Here is a 16069-nt window from a genome sequence, read left to right as displayed (position 1 = left end):
AAACTAGACACAGTTATGGGGGAGAATCTAGCCTAGGTGTACAGGATGGGCTATGGCTGATGGAGCCAATAGGATTTACCCATCTCTAAATACTCCTGCACACACTACAAACATGATGCAGGCCATGACACACACACACACACTCAGAATTCACCCCCCACTTGCAGTTTCCTTTCACATCTAGTGTTACATGTGTTAACTCGAGGTTCTGAGTGAGCTGTAGCCAGGGAAGCTGTGAGATGTAGCAGGATTGCTGGGCAAAGCTACAGCCCCCAGCCAGCTTCCCCTCTGCAGAGTGTGGGGGGGGAGATCAGGTGTCGGCAGGCTCAGGTGTGCTGGAAAACAGAGCTGCAGCAAGGCATTGTTACCTGCAACATGAGGCCAGCTTGTTTGGTATCACTGACTGCACTCAGTGTTGTCAAAGTCAGAGGCCCCAACCCAGCTCATGAAACATGCACTAGGAAATGAAACTACCCTCCAGAGAGCAACATGAGAGCGGGAAAGAGGGAGATATCATGGTTTGGGGCAGAAACTGAGACCGAGGGCAGGAGTGCAGAGGGTGTGCATTGCAGTCCCAGGAGCCAAAAGGTCAATACTACACCAAACAGGGAAAAAGCCTACGTCTTATATCACCCCATGCAGGGAGATCCCACTGTGCATGTGTGCATCATGCCAAGCTGGGAGCCTAGAGACCCTATTGCGTGTGTGTGCGCATCCCACTATGCTGGGAGTGTGGAGACCCTACCCATGTGCACGTGCAAGCTTAACACCATTCCGTGAATTGAGACCCCGCTGTGTATCTATATAACATTACACCATGCTGGAAGGCTGGAAACCCAACTCTGTCTTTGTGTGTATCACACCATGTTGGGAATGTGGAGCTCCGACTGTGTGTGGGTGCATGTACACACCATGTTGGGAATCTGGAGACCCTACTGTATGTGAGTGCATCACACAATACAGGGAATGTGGTATGTGTGTGTGTATATATATCACACCACGCTGGGTGTCTGGAGACCCTGCTTTGTGCATGTACCATCACACCATGCTGGGAGCGTGGAGACTACTCTGTGTATGTGCACCTCCCCGTACAGTAGGTTATGGGGCATGGGAAAGGATCCTATTACCTATACATCACCCCATGAGGTGCCGGTGTATTTGGGACATGCGAGGGTGTGGGAATCGAGCTGCCAGCCATTTGGGATGGGGAGGGGAGCCGTAGGAAGAGAGTCATTAAATGCAGTGCGTGTAGATGCACAGTGTGACAGGACTGGGAGGAAACGCAGGGGTGTGTCAGACTGTATATTAATAGGTACCAGCTGGCAGCTGAAGAGACAATTCCAGCCCATCGCTCTGCTATTACCCCTCTCCCATCTGGGTACCGCCACAGTGCAGCTGCTCCTTTCAGGGCACAAGGGAAAGCTCGCCAGTTGGTTCCTAACACACATGCATGAGCGGGTTGGCATTGCCGTGCTGGGGCACCTGAGCCAGGCAGCATCACCACACAGCTGCCTCCACCATCACAAACACCACTGTGATTGAGCCGTGAAAGAGAAACAGTCAGGCAGAGCGGGGATTGCACCAGGCAAACCCAGAGTTACTCAGCTGGAGTCAGTGCAGGGACCTGGATTAAGGTCTGGAGAGCAGCCGCTGGGTGAAGACTCCTCCGAGCAGGTGAAGGGCAGGGGGACATTACAGTGTGACCTAGCCTTACTGGTTCTGAGCATGCATCTGCAGGGCAGGTTCAGTCACCCATCTCCAGAGCTCAGCAGCCTCCACTGGGTCTCGGGTGGCCTTAGCAACAGGGCTACATTTGAAGAACAAACCACCAGATCCTCCACTGCTGTAAAAGAGCCTTGTTCCATTGATGGTAATGATTTAATGGTCAAATCGAGGCAACCCTGGTGCCGGTGAACGCTACAAGTCCCCCAGGGCAGGCGAGAACAGCCCTAGGCCCCATGGGAACAGCCCCCAGGCCCTGCAGGGACAGTGCCAGGCCCTGCAGGGACCCTGTGGTGAGCTGGGGTAGCCCAGCTGGCTGCAGCACATATCTAATGGTTAACTCCATTCACTGCTGCACACACAGGGCCCAGCTTCCCTTCTCAAGTCAAAGGGCCTGATCCTGTGTGGTGCCAGGCACCCTCCTTTCCAACTGCTCAGCGCCGAGCGGGATGGGGCCCGAATGCCAAGAGAACGGAACTTCAGGGCCCAGGACACCCCCAGCCAGAGCAGCCAAGGTGATGGGGAGGGGCTGCACTCCCCTTTCTGCCAGGAGGCACCAGCTGATCCTTCAGGTGCAAAGACTCCATCCAGCTCCCATGGCAGCACATGGGTGCCACGACCCATGGGATGAGAGCTGGGGTCAGCTCGCACAGCAGAGGGCTCCCCGATGAAAACAGCAGCGGACGGGGTGGAAGGGCATGCTGGGGTCCCCGGGGAAGAGGAGAAGGAGAAGTTTATGGGGGCCATGGGGAAGAAGAGGAGAGGTCTATGGGATCTAAGGGGAGGAGGGCTGGCAGCTAGGCCAATGAGAACCAATGAGCCTTCACTGGGTGGTGATTTCTCTTTACATCATTGGAAAAGTAAAGCCCTTTAGGAGATGCTGAAGCTACTGCCTCGTCAGGGGAGACCAGCCCCGGAGTCCCTGCCTCGCCAGGGGAGACCAGCTCCTGCAGGGTGGAGACACAGATCTGCAAGAAAGCAAAGAAAAGGCAAAGCGGTCCTAGAAATCTGGCAAAGTGGGGAGAGGGACCCCAAGAGAGGAATGGAGAAGGTGGAGTGGCTCTGCGGAACTCATATCACCTCCTCAAAGGCTGGGGAAAGGACAGGGATGAGGATTGGCAGCCGTCATGCTCTCCACTCTTCATAAGGGCCTGGGACTCCCTTCCCAGCGTCCCCTGAAAGGAAATGCCATGAGCTGTGCCCTGGAGGAAGCCCTCGCTGTGGAGCAGAAAGCCTGATCCAGGCCTAGCAGATCCTGACACCTGGCCTCATTGGCTCCAGCACCAGGGCCAAGTGCTCACAGCTGACTGGCCAGGTCTCTGATGAGTGCGTGCCCTGGTGCTCCACTGCATAGCTGGGAGGCAGCACAATCCCAACCCCCCTGCCCTGGGAGGTGCTCAGTGCGCTCACGCAGGCCCCTTACCTACTCAGGTACGGCGGTTTGGTAGAGAGCAGAGAAGCGGCTGTTGTGAGGGGTGTCGCGATAAAACGGGTCCACCGTTGTGATCGTCCTGGGAGTGGAGGGGGAGAGCATCACAGAGGGAAGAGGAGGGGCAGGAGGGCGTCAGGGACAGGGTGGAGGGCAGTGGGAACCAGCCAGCCTCACCGGCCGACATGGGGGTGGACCCGTCTCAGGGTCTCCGTGGCATTGGGATCTGTGCCCAGTTCAGTGATGTGGTTGTTGGTGGCAAAGCCACCCGGCTGTTGGGGCTGGATCCCTCCGCGGGTCCATCCTTCGCGGTCCACCCCCTTGAGGGTGTTGTCATAAAACCTGCCAGAGGGGAGGAAACAGAGTCAAAGAGCGCTGCATCCTGCTGGGTCCATCAGCTGCTCAGCCCCCTCCCCATAGGCCGGGCGACCCCCTTCCCTTTCCCTGCCCACACACACCCGGGCAGGGCACCCCCACTCAGACCAAGAGAGACACAGGGCATGCACATGAAGAGAGGGGAGAGCGCTGGGGGAGGCAGGGTAGAGCTCCCCCAGGGGCAGGGTGGGCTGGCTAGAGCTCCCCCAGGGGCAGGCGGTGGCAGTATTTCAGACTCACTTGGAGTTGTAGCTGCTCAGGTACTTGTTGGGCAAGTCCGGGTCATAGGGGGGCGTCACATACTTCTTGTTGTTGATGCTGAATCCGGAGAGTTCCTGGGGGAGGGACACAGGGCTGAGCTGGCCAGGCCCGAGGGGACCTGCAGGACCCTGGGCAAGCAGCACAGGCCGTGCTCACACTCACCTTGTTCCCCACGTACTCCCGGCCCAGCAGGTTGGTCTGGGTCTGCGGGGGCCTCTGGAACCCTCGGAACTGAGTGTGGCTCAGGGGCCCTGACCCCCCGGCCCCAGGCTGGGGTGCTGCGTGTGGCAGGCCCTGGGGGGCAGGAGGAGACCAGTGAATGGGGGGACAGTCACAGACGGGGAGGGAGGAGACTGAGAGGCCAGCACACAGACAGGTTACAGGTGGAGAGGAGGATGCAGGCAGACAGGGAGGACTGAAGGCAGGATGGGGGATGCCAGTGGAATGGTGGGGGCAGGCAGGTTGGAGGAGGGGAGGCGGGTCGCTCACCATGGCACTGAGGCCGTTGTCTTTGTCCCGGCTGAATCCCGTCTCTCGCTCGGAGCCCTTCGACAGCACGGGCAGGAACTCATCGCCCTGTCAGGAGAGGGACAAAGTGATGCAGCCTGGGGCAAAGTGTCACCTCCCCCATTCCAAGGACTTTGCAGCCACCCAGTTCACCTGCACAGGGGGAGCAGGGCAAAGGGCGTCACAGCCCAGCCTCTGCGGGGTCACAGGCCCTGATCGCACTGGAAGCCACCCAAGCCCAGGGGCTTGGCCACCTATTACAGGACCCTGGGAGAGGGCACTCCAAATGGCTTTCCCAGCATGGAGCTATGGCCCAGAAAAGATCCTAATTCTGCCCTCCCCACTTAGTCTCTGCGTGACTCCCCCACTCTGCCCATCCTGCCCCCCATGTCTGGGTGACCCTCCTACCCCTCCCACCCTTTAGCCTACCCTTTGCCATCCTCCCTCTGCTCCTCCTTCTCTCCCCCCTCCCCCCGGCCCCTCTTACATGGGGGAGAGCGCTGGGCAGGAAGTCCGTCTTGGTGATGCTGATGCCAGGCTGGCTCCTCTGCAAGGGAAACGCTGGGCAGTGAGGCCCCTTCCCCATGCAGGATGGGCCTGGGATTCCCCTGACAGGCTGGGCCAGGCCTGGTCAACTCCTCCCCTTGGGATCTAAGGGGGATCCCTTGAGATCTTACTAAGGAATCTGCCGGTGTATGGGGCTGGCCCATGACATGGGGTCCCCAGGCTGGTAGGGATGAGGCCAGGCTGTGGGCGACATTCCCCATGTAGCGGATCTGTGTGTGTTGTGTGTGTGTGTAAGTGGGGGGGAAGGTGTTTGGGATGCTGGGCCCCAAACAGCTTTGGCATGTGTTCCAGGGCAGCCCTGATGGGGCACAGGATCCTTCAGCCTCACCCCAGCTGCCGCTCAGAGACGGTTCTGAACAAAACGGGCGGGGGGAAGAGAAACCCACTGGAGAGGCTGGGAAACTGGGGGCTGGCAAGCTGCACAGGGTCCTGGGTAAGTCTGGGCATGCACAGCTGGGTCACCCCCAGGTCCAAAGGGGACGCTGTGCTCCATTCAGAGACGACCACCAGGGGGGCGGGCCAGGGCCCAGCACCTACTGGCTCTCCCGGAGGAGGTGGCAGGAAGGCAATGGGGTTCTGCTGGGTGCCCTCAGTGAATCCCGTCTCCTCCTTGGCTCCTATCGTCTTTCGCTGTAGGAAATCTGTAATGGGAGATGAGGCAGGGGAATACACAGTAATCCACATTCCCAACCCTGGGCAACAACCAACATATCTAAGCCACCTAAAGTCACGTAACGCTGCACCTCGGGGTTCGAACCTCCGACCTCTGGCTCTAAAACCACCAGCCTCTCCAGCCAGAGCAGAAAGATCAGCTCCGTCAATGAAGGCTGGAGCTGGCTCATCAACCTCCATTTGGTCTAACCACTAGAGGGAGACAGGGCCTCCCACAGGGCAAGCCCGACTTGTGTCTGCATTAGCCTCACACTTAACTGGGCTGCTGATTGAATGCAAAATGAGGCGCACATGGGAGCTGAGAGCACCAGAGAGGAAACGATCGCTGGACAAGCCAATGGATTTAGATAAGCTGGACCGTGACAACTGTGGGACCAGCCCAAACAGGCGTGGGAGGAAAGATCTCGAGGTGGCCCGTGGGTAGCTAAGATCACAGGGAGGGCCCCAGGCTGTTTGGGAGAAATAGCAAGGGAGCCTGGGCTTGGGCCGTGGCATAGCGGTGCAAGTGGATGGGGGCTGCATGTGGAATCCTGCCTCTGACGCTCCTGGCCTGAAGGGTGACCTCAGCGTAGGTGGCTGCATGGAGGTGAGAGCGATCATAAGGACAAAGAACCACGCAAATGACAGGGGTGAGGTTGTGCAGCCGGCATAGTCTGCACAGGAGACAGGAACTGGGAACCCCAGAATGCCTCATGCCCACGGGACAATTCAGAGAGCTCCCCACGCTCCCCCCACCCTAGGAACCCCACACCCCTTACCATTCCCAGACAGTTCTAGCCAGTAGAAAGCATGGTTCACCTAGGATTCCCTTCGTGATAGGAGTTCCAGTAACACCCCCTCTCTACTTCCCCAGCGTCAGTAAGCTCGTCAGCAGGGAGACCCCACCCTTCAAGGCTAGAGGGACAGGGGGTTGTGCTCCCAGGCAGAGGACAGAGAGGGCTGCCGGGTGAGGATAGCATCTTGCACACAGCGCTTTCCATCCAACAGACCATAAAGGGGTTTCCAATTTCCCCATCACTGCAATGCAGCCACCTGTGAGCTGGAATGTGCTTACCAGCTCACAGCGACACGACACAGCGATAGGACAGGCAGGGGAAACTAAGAGCACAGCCAATTGAAACTGCTGGGGGAATTTAGGGAGGCAGAAGGTAAGCGCCTGAATGGGAGTTTGATTGGGAAACCATTTACAAGTCCTGCTCTTAGCAAAAGTTCCAGGGGATCTTTAATAACCACAAGCAGTCAGGTTTCAGGATCTCGGCTTCCTGTCTCAGCCAAAAGACAGCGTCCTCCAGCAGTGCAATGGCCCCTGGCCCCAGGATGGGGCATTGGCTCATTACAGAATACCCGGTGTGCCTTTCCAAGCCATGGCTAGGCCCAGTGCTGCTTAGACAAGGAGGGGATGGCTAGGAATTGGAAGAGTACAGGTGTAGCTCCTATGGGTTAGCCTATGGCAGAGGCCTGGTTAGCTGCCCCAGGACATGGCTCAGGAGGGTGCGAGGGGCTCCAGGAAGGACCGTACCTGGCTGGCCAGGAATGTCGAAGCGGAACTTGGAGTTATACTCTGTGGACATGTACAGAGGGCCCTGCAAGGAGCAGGAGAGAGCGAGTGAACGGGGGGAAAACAGTCTTGCACCCGGCCTGCCAGTAGACCCCTACCCACCTCCCCAGCCTAGTACCCATCCTGCCACCCACCCAGGGCTCACACACACCCTGCCAGAAGACCCTCACCCACCTCCCCTGACAGGAGCCCTCCACTCTGGTGCCAGGGTATCTCCCCTTCACTCCTGCACGCAGACACACCAGGGCTGTCCCCCTTGCTTTGCTGCAATGCCCAGGACAAATGTCTGGTGGCTCCCCTTTCCATCTCCTTTGTTCTGGTGCCGGCAGTGGATCAAGGCCCAGGGAGAGCCGGTCCTGTACTCACGTGTCTGGCATTCTCCCCCTCGACGGAGCCTTTCCCCTGTGGCTTGTGCAGGTCGGGGAGCTGTCTGGGCTCCAGCCCTGTGATGGCTCGTGGCCCCTGGTCCCGCGTATCGAAGTGGACTTTCTTAACCTGCAGAGTGAGCCCCTTTGGTGAGTCCCGTGGCAGCAAAGCGCCAGGTCCCCACACAGCCAGGATGGGCAAGGCTGCACAGGGCACTGCTGAGCCTCTATATCCCCACAGGAGTGCGATCAGAGCCAAGGGATGGTTTATATGGACCTTTGCTGCAGGAGGTGAAGGGGAGTGTCCAAGGGGGGGAGGAACGTCGCAAGTGTACACACCCCTGTACGTGTGTTAAATCAGCGCTTCCAGACGCTGACTGCCTCTGGATGTCCCCAGCTGCAGTGCAAGCCCCCACGCCCTACCGCTGCTGCCAGCTCTAAGGGGGAGAGTCCATGCCCATTCAGTCCTTGGCCTCTCTGCTAAAACTGCCAACCCACCCCAGCTGTGCAGGCACTACATGTATCAGGGCCACCTGCCCAATCCAGACTGAGACCTCCCCGCAAACTCCTCATTTCACACAGGCCACCAAGCAGTCAGTGGGTAACCCCACCTCTGGGGTCACATCATGCCAATGGCACCCACCCCCCCACGGAGCCCGCGCTGAGGAGCAGACCACAGCGCTTTCTAGGCCTGTGGGCACTCATGAACACTGTTGGGTTATTTGTACTCCCATCCGAACAGAACCAATGTGTGCTATTGTTTATTATTTGTGTTGTAGTAGCATGTAGGAGCTGCAGTCACTGACCAGGCCCCGTGGGTACATTTACACTGCATTGTAAACCTGGGTTTGCAGGACCCAGGCTTATGGACTCTGTTTCCAAGCCTACACTGGAGTGCCCACACTGCATTGTAATCCTGAGCTTACAAGTGCTGGACCAGGGTCTCACAGCTGTGCTAACATGTCCATACTACACTACGCAGACCTCCTGACTCGGGTCTGCAGCTTAAGTTGTGTCCACACTGCAAAATGCCAGGGCTTGGCCCCAAGTCAAAGTCTAGCAGGGTCCTATGACCTGGCTCTTGGGTGCTTGCTGACCTGAGTCAAACCGATGTATGTGTGGATGGAAGGGGGAATTGGGTTCAAACCTGAGTCAGAACCTGGGCTTTGCGTGCAGTGTAGACATACCCAGAGGTGCTAGGTGCTGTACAGACACAAAACCAGGATGAGCTCTGTCCCAAAGACCTGATGATCTAAGTCAAGAGACAACAGATGGATACAACCAAACCTAATTTTGTAAGTTCCATTTTCCTTGTTGCACGTAGTTAATAAAATAAAAGGGTCGTTTTGTGTATAGTTATTAAAGGGTTAGGGCCCTCTCTGTCCCCAGCCCTACAATCTAGCACTAGCTCTGGGATGGAACGTACCATCTACACAATCCTCTAGCCACAATGTCACCAGGCTGCATTCCCAATGGCAAACCCATGGCAGACAGGATCTTGATCCATGAGCTGGCCAGGCCCAGCGTCGGGGCTTACTGGACACTTACGGCTTTGGTGGTAGGGAAGGAAATAGGCTTGTCTCGAACAAACCCGCTCCCCGGCTGGTAGACGCTCCAGGGCAAGGGGTACTTGCCATCGGGCAGCTGGAGGGGTCGGAAATGCTTGGTGGTCACCGTGTCGTAGTTATCCTGGAGGAGCTGTCTGAAGCAGGAGGAAGAGAACAAGTGTGGGATAATGATAGCTAGGTCTTCTGTAGATCTCACAGTGCTCTAGAAAGGAGGTCAGGGTCATTACAGATGGGGAAACTGAGGCACAGGCAGGGGAAGTGACTTGCCCAAGGTGGCAAACCAGGCCAGTGACAGCTCTCCTGAGGCCCAGGCAAGTGCTCCATCCGCTAGGCCACACTGCAGGACAGATCCCAGCTCTGCACTGATACACCCACCTCCTCAAGGGGTGAGAGGGGAGTAGTGAGGGAGACCCGCCAACCTGGGGATGAATGCCCCAGGGTGGGAGAGGGGTCTATAGTCCATGGGACGGTCCCTACCCCGCACACAATCCCAGCTGTACCCAGGCCCCTCATCTCCACAAGGACAGCCTACCCCATGGCTGGATTATCCACTTCATCCAGGCTGGCCTTGTAAGAGACGACAGGCCGGTAATTGGATTTGTACCCGGCTCCGGAGTGATGGCCAACACGAGGATGGAACCTCTCCTGCCCTGCCGAACAGAGCAGGGGAATCGCAGATATCAGCCACGCAGGCAATGTGGGGGCCCATAGAGAGAGAGACACTTGTTCAGGGAGGGAGACGCTTCCTGTTCCTCTAATACTGTTAGAGCCTTTGAAAGGACTTGCTCTTCCAGGACAATCCCCAAGCACCAAATTGCAATGGCGCCTCAGCAGTTGGCATCACCAGGGATTAAACTTGGGAGACTGAGCTGAAGCAGCAGGTCCATTAGACTGGCACCAGGGCAGGACTCATACATGGCTATACAGGCTTTGGCCACCAGAGGGGACCAGAGGGCACAGATAGTCAGTTCAAGACGATGTGGCCGTGGATGAGACAGGGACAGGGCCAAGGCTGGTGGGGAGCTGTGAGAGAGATTCAGTCCTTAGTGGGTTAGCGCTGGGGACACAGGGGCCTTGCTAGGGAAGCTGCCCTAGGCCTTGGCCCTGCTGGGACACTGAGGCTGGGGTCAGGCCAGCAGTGGATAAGTAGAGCACAGTGGGAGGGAAGCGCTGCTGACTGGCTCCCTGAGCCCACTGGGTCGGTGGCTCCCCAGGGGGTGATGGCCGGCACACAGGGATGCAGGGAAGGCCATTCACATGGCCTGCTGGGGCACCAGCTCCAGGGCTGGCATGGGCTTCACCATCCCCTCCCCTGATCCTTCATGGCCACACATGCCCCGTCGGGCACCGCTTGCTGTGGGGCCCTTACCGTAAGCCGTGCCGTAGCTCGTGGCGTAGAACTTCAGAGGGTCCACGCTCCCACCAGCACTCGTCCTCACATAGGGTGAGACGCCACCTAGGGGGAGTCGCCCCATGGCAGAGGGAGAGCTGGATCTCTGGGGGGCAGGGTGCCCAGTGGCTATAGAGACAGAGGACGTGGTACAGCTGAGCATGGGGACAAGATCGCCACCCACCCTGCCTGGCTCAACTGCTCCTCCGGTGTCTCCCTGGCGATGGAGTGTGAGGTCATACCTGTGGCACTGTGATGTCAGAGCAGGGGCAAGGACAAAGCCCAGCTCTGAGCCCATTGCCCTTCCGGGGTAGCAAGCCAGCGGATCCCAGAGCCAGAGGCAGGAAAGGACCACAGAGGCCTGGATCTCCTAGGAACGGAAGGGCCCAGAGCCCTGAGACCCAGCATCACAGTTCTGAAGCCAGGTGATCCTGCCGGGGCCTGGAAGTGACAGGGAACCATGCTGAGCCCAGGGGCTATGGGATACTTTCTTGGACACCCTGGGGCCGCGAGTCATTGTGTTACCCGCCTGCCTCAGTGAAGGAGACTTTTGGTGGTAGCTGGTGTCCTGACCCCGCCAGCCCTTCAGCCACTCAAGGACTCTCCCAGCCACTCAAGCACTCTCCTAGGGCTGTGCCAGCCCCTACTTTGCCTTGAAGGGCAACACTTGGTGCACCACAAACTCCTCAAAATCATCCCCCCGTAGTGTCCAGCCCCTGACACTGAACCCTCACAGTAACTACTATGTTCTCTACTCTCAAGGGAACAATACACCCACCAACTTGTTATACTGGAACGGATACTCGATTGACTCAAACAACAGAGCACTGGCATCTCTTTACAGGGACAACGAATCGGAGTTTATTAACAAAGGTTAAGATTTAAGAGCTGCCGAGCAAGGGTAGTAAGAGCAGCCGGTTACACATAAAACCAAAGGTTCAACATGTGTCTTAGAGTCTAAACAACTTTTAACAGGTGAAAATCTCATCTAAAGCAAACCTTCCAGCATCACTAGCCCAGGAGACAACTTTAATTAATGGGAAAAGTGCTGATCTTTTTGCTGCCTCGCTGAAGGTGTCCTTTTGCCTTCCCCTTATGCCCCCCCAAAGTTCATTGTCTTTGCACCCCCCAGACAGGACAGCCCCTGCAGTCTAGTCTACAGTGTCTTCCCATCCTCCTGGGTATGTCGTAGACAGATTTGGCTTAATTTACATGATACAGAGACATATCTTCTCTCCTGTCTGGCAGAAACCTGTGGGTCAGCTCTGCCTGGTTACAGATTTAAAGACACAGTGCCAGGATGCACACATCACTTTTAAATGATATCCTCAGTGTTAGAATATAGATATTCAGGCCTGTCTGTAAAGGCCTATACTCTAAGAATTTAGGTGTATTCTTCTCACTAAGCTAGTTATAGAGGTATAAAAGAAAGAATCAAATCACTGTCTGCCGGTGTAAGGGCCTTCTCTTACTGTGACAGTCTGAGGTCCTGTGCTTAGACTAAGGCCTTTAGTGAAGCAGCAGAGGCAGCCATAAGCTGGGAAGCGACCGGTCACCTCCTCACATTCCAAACTAGACACATTGAAAGAAGGTGCTATTGGGCTGTTAGGAATACAATCCTGTCCTGATTGTGCCTATCGCCTCCAGAGAAAGGGAAGTGCCTAGAAGATGTAAAAGGAAACTTAGTTTGATAGCATCCTGTCTGGCAAGAATTCACTTATCAATAGCTGGGATGTGAAATCCTCATTTCTTTCAGAGTAACAGCCGTGTTAGTCTGTATTCGCAAAAAGAAAAGGAGTACTTGGTGCCACAAGTACTCCTCATTTCTTTGTTGTTCTGTCACTGTAGTCCCCATTTCCCTATTGTTTGTCTGTATAATCTCTGTCTGGTTCTGTGATTGTTTCTGTCTGCTGTATAATTAATTTTGCTGGGTGTAAACCAATTAAGGTGGTGGGATATAATTGCTTACATAATCATGTTACAATATGTTAGGATTGGTTAGTTAAATTTAAGGAAAATGATTGGTTAAAGTATAGCTAAGCAAAACTCAAGTTTTACTATATAGTCTGCAGTCAACCATGAAGCGTGTGGGGGGGGGGAATGGGAACAGGGAATGGGGGTGGGGAAATTGGAATCATGTTTTGCTAAGGGCAGGAATGGGAACAGGGACATAGGTGTAAGGCTCTGTGGTGTCAGAGCTGGGAAGGGGGACACTAAGGAAGGGAACTGGAATCATGCTTGCTGGAAGTTCACCCCAATAAACATCCAATTGTTTGCACCTTTGGACTTTGGGTATTGTTGTTCTCTGTTCATGCGAGAAGGACCAGGGAAGTAAGTGGGTGAAAGAATAAGCCTCCTAACACTCAGTACGTACATTTCACAATGGTATTAGTGACCAGCGTGATGCCAGCTTTCATTTGATACCTTACACTACGCTATTTCTGGATACATACCATGACAGTGTGGTGCTAGGTGTAGTGAGTTTGTCAGTCCTGTTAGATGTTGCTGTTACAGGACAGGGAACCCTTTGTCAGTTGGCACTGAGGGGTTCAGAGGGTCACATACTAAGAGTGTCACCCAGAGAGTTACCAGGTGATAGCCCTAAAGGGGATTTTTCTTTCCCTCCTCTCCCGCCCCCCAGGCTCCTCTTTCGGCTTCTCTTCCCCCCTCCCTGAGCCCTTCTGCTCTGGCTCCCCAGCACAGAACTCTCTGCACCTGTTGATGGAGCTCCCCAAGCCTGGCTATCCATCCCATCTCTGCGGTTTTACCCAGTGCAGACTAGGGATTAGCAAGAGGCTCTGTCTCTACAGAGAGGACGATCTGGCCCTGCAGACTGGAGTGTGCAGACAGTCCAGGAACTTACCGGAGAGGGTCAGGTCCAGCACAACTAGAGGCTCAGATGGCAGGAGCACGTGTGGATCCCCCACACCCATAAAGAAGTGGCAAATGCTGAGCATCTTCTTGCTGTGCTCTGCCCGAGGAGCTATCCTTATGGACTCTAGACGCACCAGAGAAGGCTCCTCCAAGCTACTTCATGGCACCTGGCCTTTCTGCTGCTGCCTGAGTATCTCAGGGGCTTCTACCCACCTCTGAGTTCCAGGGGTCAGCACAGGAATAAGGTGTGTTGGTACTTTTCCAGGCTCTGCCCACAACCCAAGCTCCACCCCTGTTCAGCGATAGGGCAAATCGCGGAGCAAGAGAGGCAGATCCGAGGGGAGAGCCCTAGGCCAGTTTGGGCCCTGCCATACCACTGAATCCAGCCCAGCTCCAGCACGTGTGGCTGGGCCAGCAGCCCCTGCTCTTCCACCGTCAGCCAAGTCCAATGGCCATAAAAAGGGACACTGGCTGGCCCAACAGAGGGAATTCAGGGTCTTTCACCTCCACTGGCTCCCATCTTACCCCAGGCTGCACATAGGCAGACCTTGGTAGATAGCTGTTCAGATCCTTGGGGGACGGTGGGGGGGTCTCAGTGAGCAGTATAAACCCATCATGGGTATTGCCACTGGCTGCCCCTTCTGTTGGAACGCTCAGCAGAGACACCATGGAGCCAGCCGTCCCCTCTCAGCGCTGAGGGTCAATCCCGCAGGGACAGGCTGAGCCGCACTTATCTGGGCTGGGGACAGAGGGATCATATGGGCAGCTTCCCCCACTTGCTCTGCCACCTCCCAGCTCTGCCCACCCCCCGCCCTGCTCCCACCGCCCTCCTGGGGCACTGCCCCCTTACCTGCCCCAGGCGAGGCTCTGGCAAGGTCCTGGCAGGCGCTGGGCAGGGTTAGGAGCTCACTGGAGGAATGTGCAGGCCTGCCCAGTCACAGCTGGTATCCTAGCGACCAGCGCCTAGCAACTGGCTGGAGAAACAGGACAGCTTCCAGCAGGAAGGAGCTGAGGCCCCCAGGGACCTCAAAGCAATTTACAAGCACTCTACAAGCACTTACAATGCGAGCCAACATCCCAGACCAGGGCTGCAGGGATTTCCAGCCCTGCTGCCTGATCGCAGCGCAGGCTGATAAGGCCCACCCAGCCCAGATGCTCCTGAGCCACACAGAGGGCACTACAGAGGCACAGGTGCCCAGAGTACACAAGCACCCACTGCACACATGTCCCAGCATTACCAGAGGCACGGAGAGCAGCCAGTGTGGTTGTGGCCAAAGTAAGAGGCGACTGCATTAGGCAGACAGAAAGCAAGGGGCAAGGAGATACAGCCACAGGACGCTTGGCTGAGAGTGGAGGGATTGGCCAGGTCATCAGGTAGCAAACCCAGGGGAGCCTTCACCTTGCTTAGCTCCCAGCCCTTCAGCATTCAGGAGGCAGCAACACCACATGGCCTTTCCTTGATACTTCAGCTCAGGTTAATCTCCCTTGATTCTGGTACAGCTCCTGCTGAGTCTCAAAGACACGGAGCTGGGAATCTTTCAAGGGAACAGATCAGTTGCTATGTGTCCCTGCTTCACCCTTCCTACCAGCCACAGGTCCTGTCTTCTGCCCACTTCTCTGCCCTGCAATGAAATGACAGGACCCATCCCCCTCCCCGTAACAATGAGATACCTAAAAACCTACTGTTTCCAGCTATCCAGAGTCAGCCCCCACCTCTTCCCTTCACCACCCCAGGGCTCTGAAAGCCTGGCCAGCACCTTAGGTCTCCCCATTGCAGAAGCTGCTCTCAGGAAAGGAGGAAGAGAGAAGAAGAAAGGAGGAATGAAGGCCTGGACACTGTAGCTAAAGCCCTGCATAAATTGCAGGGTGTTTGTCACAGCTCAATGTTTGAATTTCATGGGACAGGCACGACTGCCAAGACTCCCCTTTCCCTGCCCCAAACTGCTGCAATTTTCCCCATGGGATGGTAGAAGCAGGCATCCTGGCTTCAACCTCCCGCCTGAAGCCACAGCTACTCATGGGGGCTGGCGACAGGTCAGTCCTACCCTGGGAAGCAAGGTAGGGTGGTGAGCCGGTGCAGCTGTTTCACCACATGGCACCAGCTGTCCAAGCCCATCTCGGTCCAGGCTGCAGCTGCTGCTCCCTGCCTTGCTGGTGGGGAGAAGGGGACAGCATCAACACCACATGGCGATTAGGAGCCCTGGGCTCTCTAAACCTACAGCAGCCCCTGGCAGGCCCAGGGAAACACTGCAGGAGCTGAGACTAGGATCTGCACTTGGCACACAACAAAGTGTGTAAGGGGGCCGTACCCTTGCAAAGAGGTGGAGGGGAGTCTGGAATCCATCTTTTCACCCCACTTCCTCACACACCATCTCATGCACCCAGTGGCAGATCCTGGGCTCAGCCCTTGCCATGTCTCCCCTGGGCCTGCTGCTGAGCCAGGACTCCTAACTGCAGCATTGTCAGCACTGCCCCCCTCTCCCTGCTGGCCAGGTAGGCAGCTGTAACAACAGCCTGGGCTGGATGGTCAGTGTCATTTGGTGAAATCAGCCCAGCCTGCATCCATTACTGTGAGTTGTTTTATCCCCCGTTCAGTCTCCCCCCTCTACTGGAAAAATCACAATATTGGGTTAATTTCAATGCAATCCCTGAAACCGTGATTTAACAGGGCCTTACCGATAACACAAGAGAGAGATGGCAGCCTGGCCAAGTGCATCCTGAGACCCCTCCCTCCTCCTTTCCAGCTCCTTTGCTCCCCTTTCAGGGGAGGGATAGCTCAGT

General features: G+C 56.2%; 1 protein-coding gene across 4 annotated transcripts in view; it reads right to left on the bottom strand.

Moving 5' to 3' along the window:
- Positions 1-2549: 2549 nt before the first annotated feature.
- SAXO4 (stabilizer of axonemal microtubules 4) overlaps positions 2550-16069 on the bottom strand; it is a 167859-nt gene continuing 154339 nt past the window's right edge. The window contains exons 1-15 of one of the 4 annotated variants that reach the window (XM_084631079.1): positions 14139-14194; positions 10657-10855; positions 10394-10543; positions 9557-9674; positions 9005-9158; positions 7458-7586; positions 7053-7116; positions 5399-5502; positions 4782-4841; positions 4277-4363; positions 3950-4081; positions 3767-3861; positions 3329-3493; positions 3146-3233; positions 2550-2690 (exon numbers count right to left, since the gene is read on the bottom strand). In XM_084631079.1, the coding sequence (XP_084487205.1) occupies positions 3146-3233; positions 3329-3493; positions 3767-3861; positions 3950-4081; positions 4277-4363; positions 4782-4841; positions 5399-5502; positions 7053-7116; positions 7458-7586; positions 9005-9158; positions 9557-9674; positions 10394-10499 (1302 nt within the window). In that variant the 5' untranslated portion in view covers positions 10500-10543; positions 10657-10855; positions 14139-14194 and the 3' untranslated portion in view covers positions 2550-2690. Of the gene's footprint in view, positions 2691-3145; positions 3234-3328; positions 3494-3766; positions 3862-3949; positions 4082-4276; positions 4364-4781; positions 4842-5398; positions 5503-7052; positions 7117-7457; positions 7587-9004; positions 9159-9556; positions 9675-10393; positions 10544-10656; positions 10856-13277; positions 13570-14138; positions 14216-16069 lie in introns of those variants that run through there. The other 3 variants (XM_084631080.1, XM_084631078.1, XM_084631077.1) reach the window with 3 other exon arrangements.

This window comes from Lepidochelys olivacea, assembly GCF_965140295.1.
Source record: "Lepidochelys olivacea isolate rLepOli2 genome assembly, chromosome: 6".
In the NCBI taxonomy this organism is placed as follows: Eukaryota; Metazoa; Chordata; order Testudines; family Cheloniidae; genus Lepidochelys; species Lepidochelys olivacea.
This window is presented reverse-complemented; position numbering and strand designations above follow the sequence as displayed.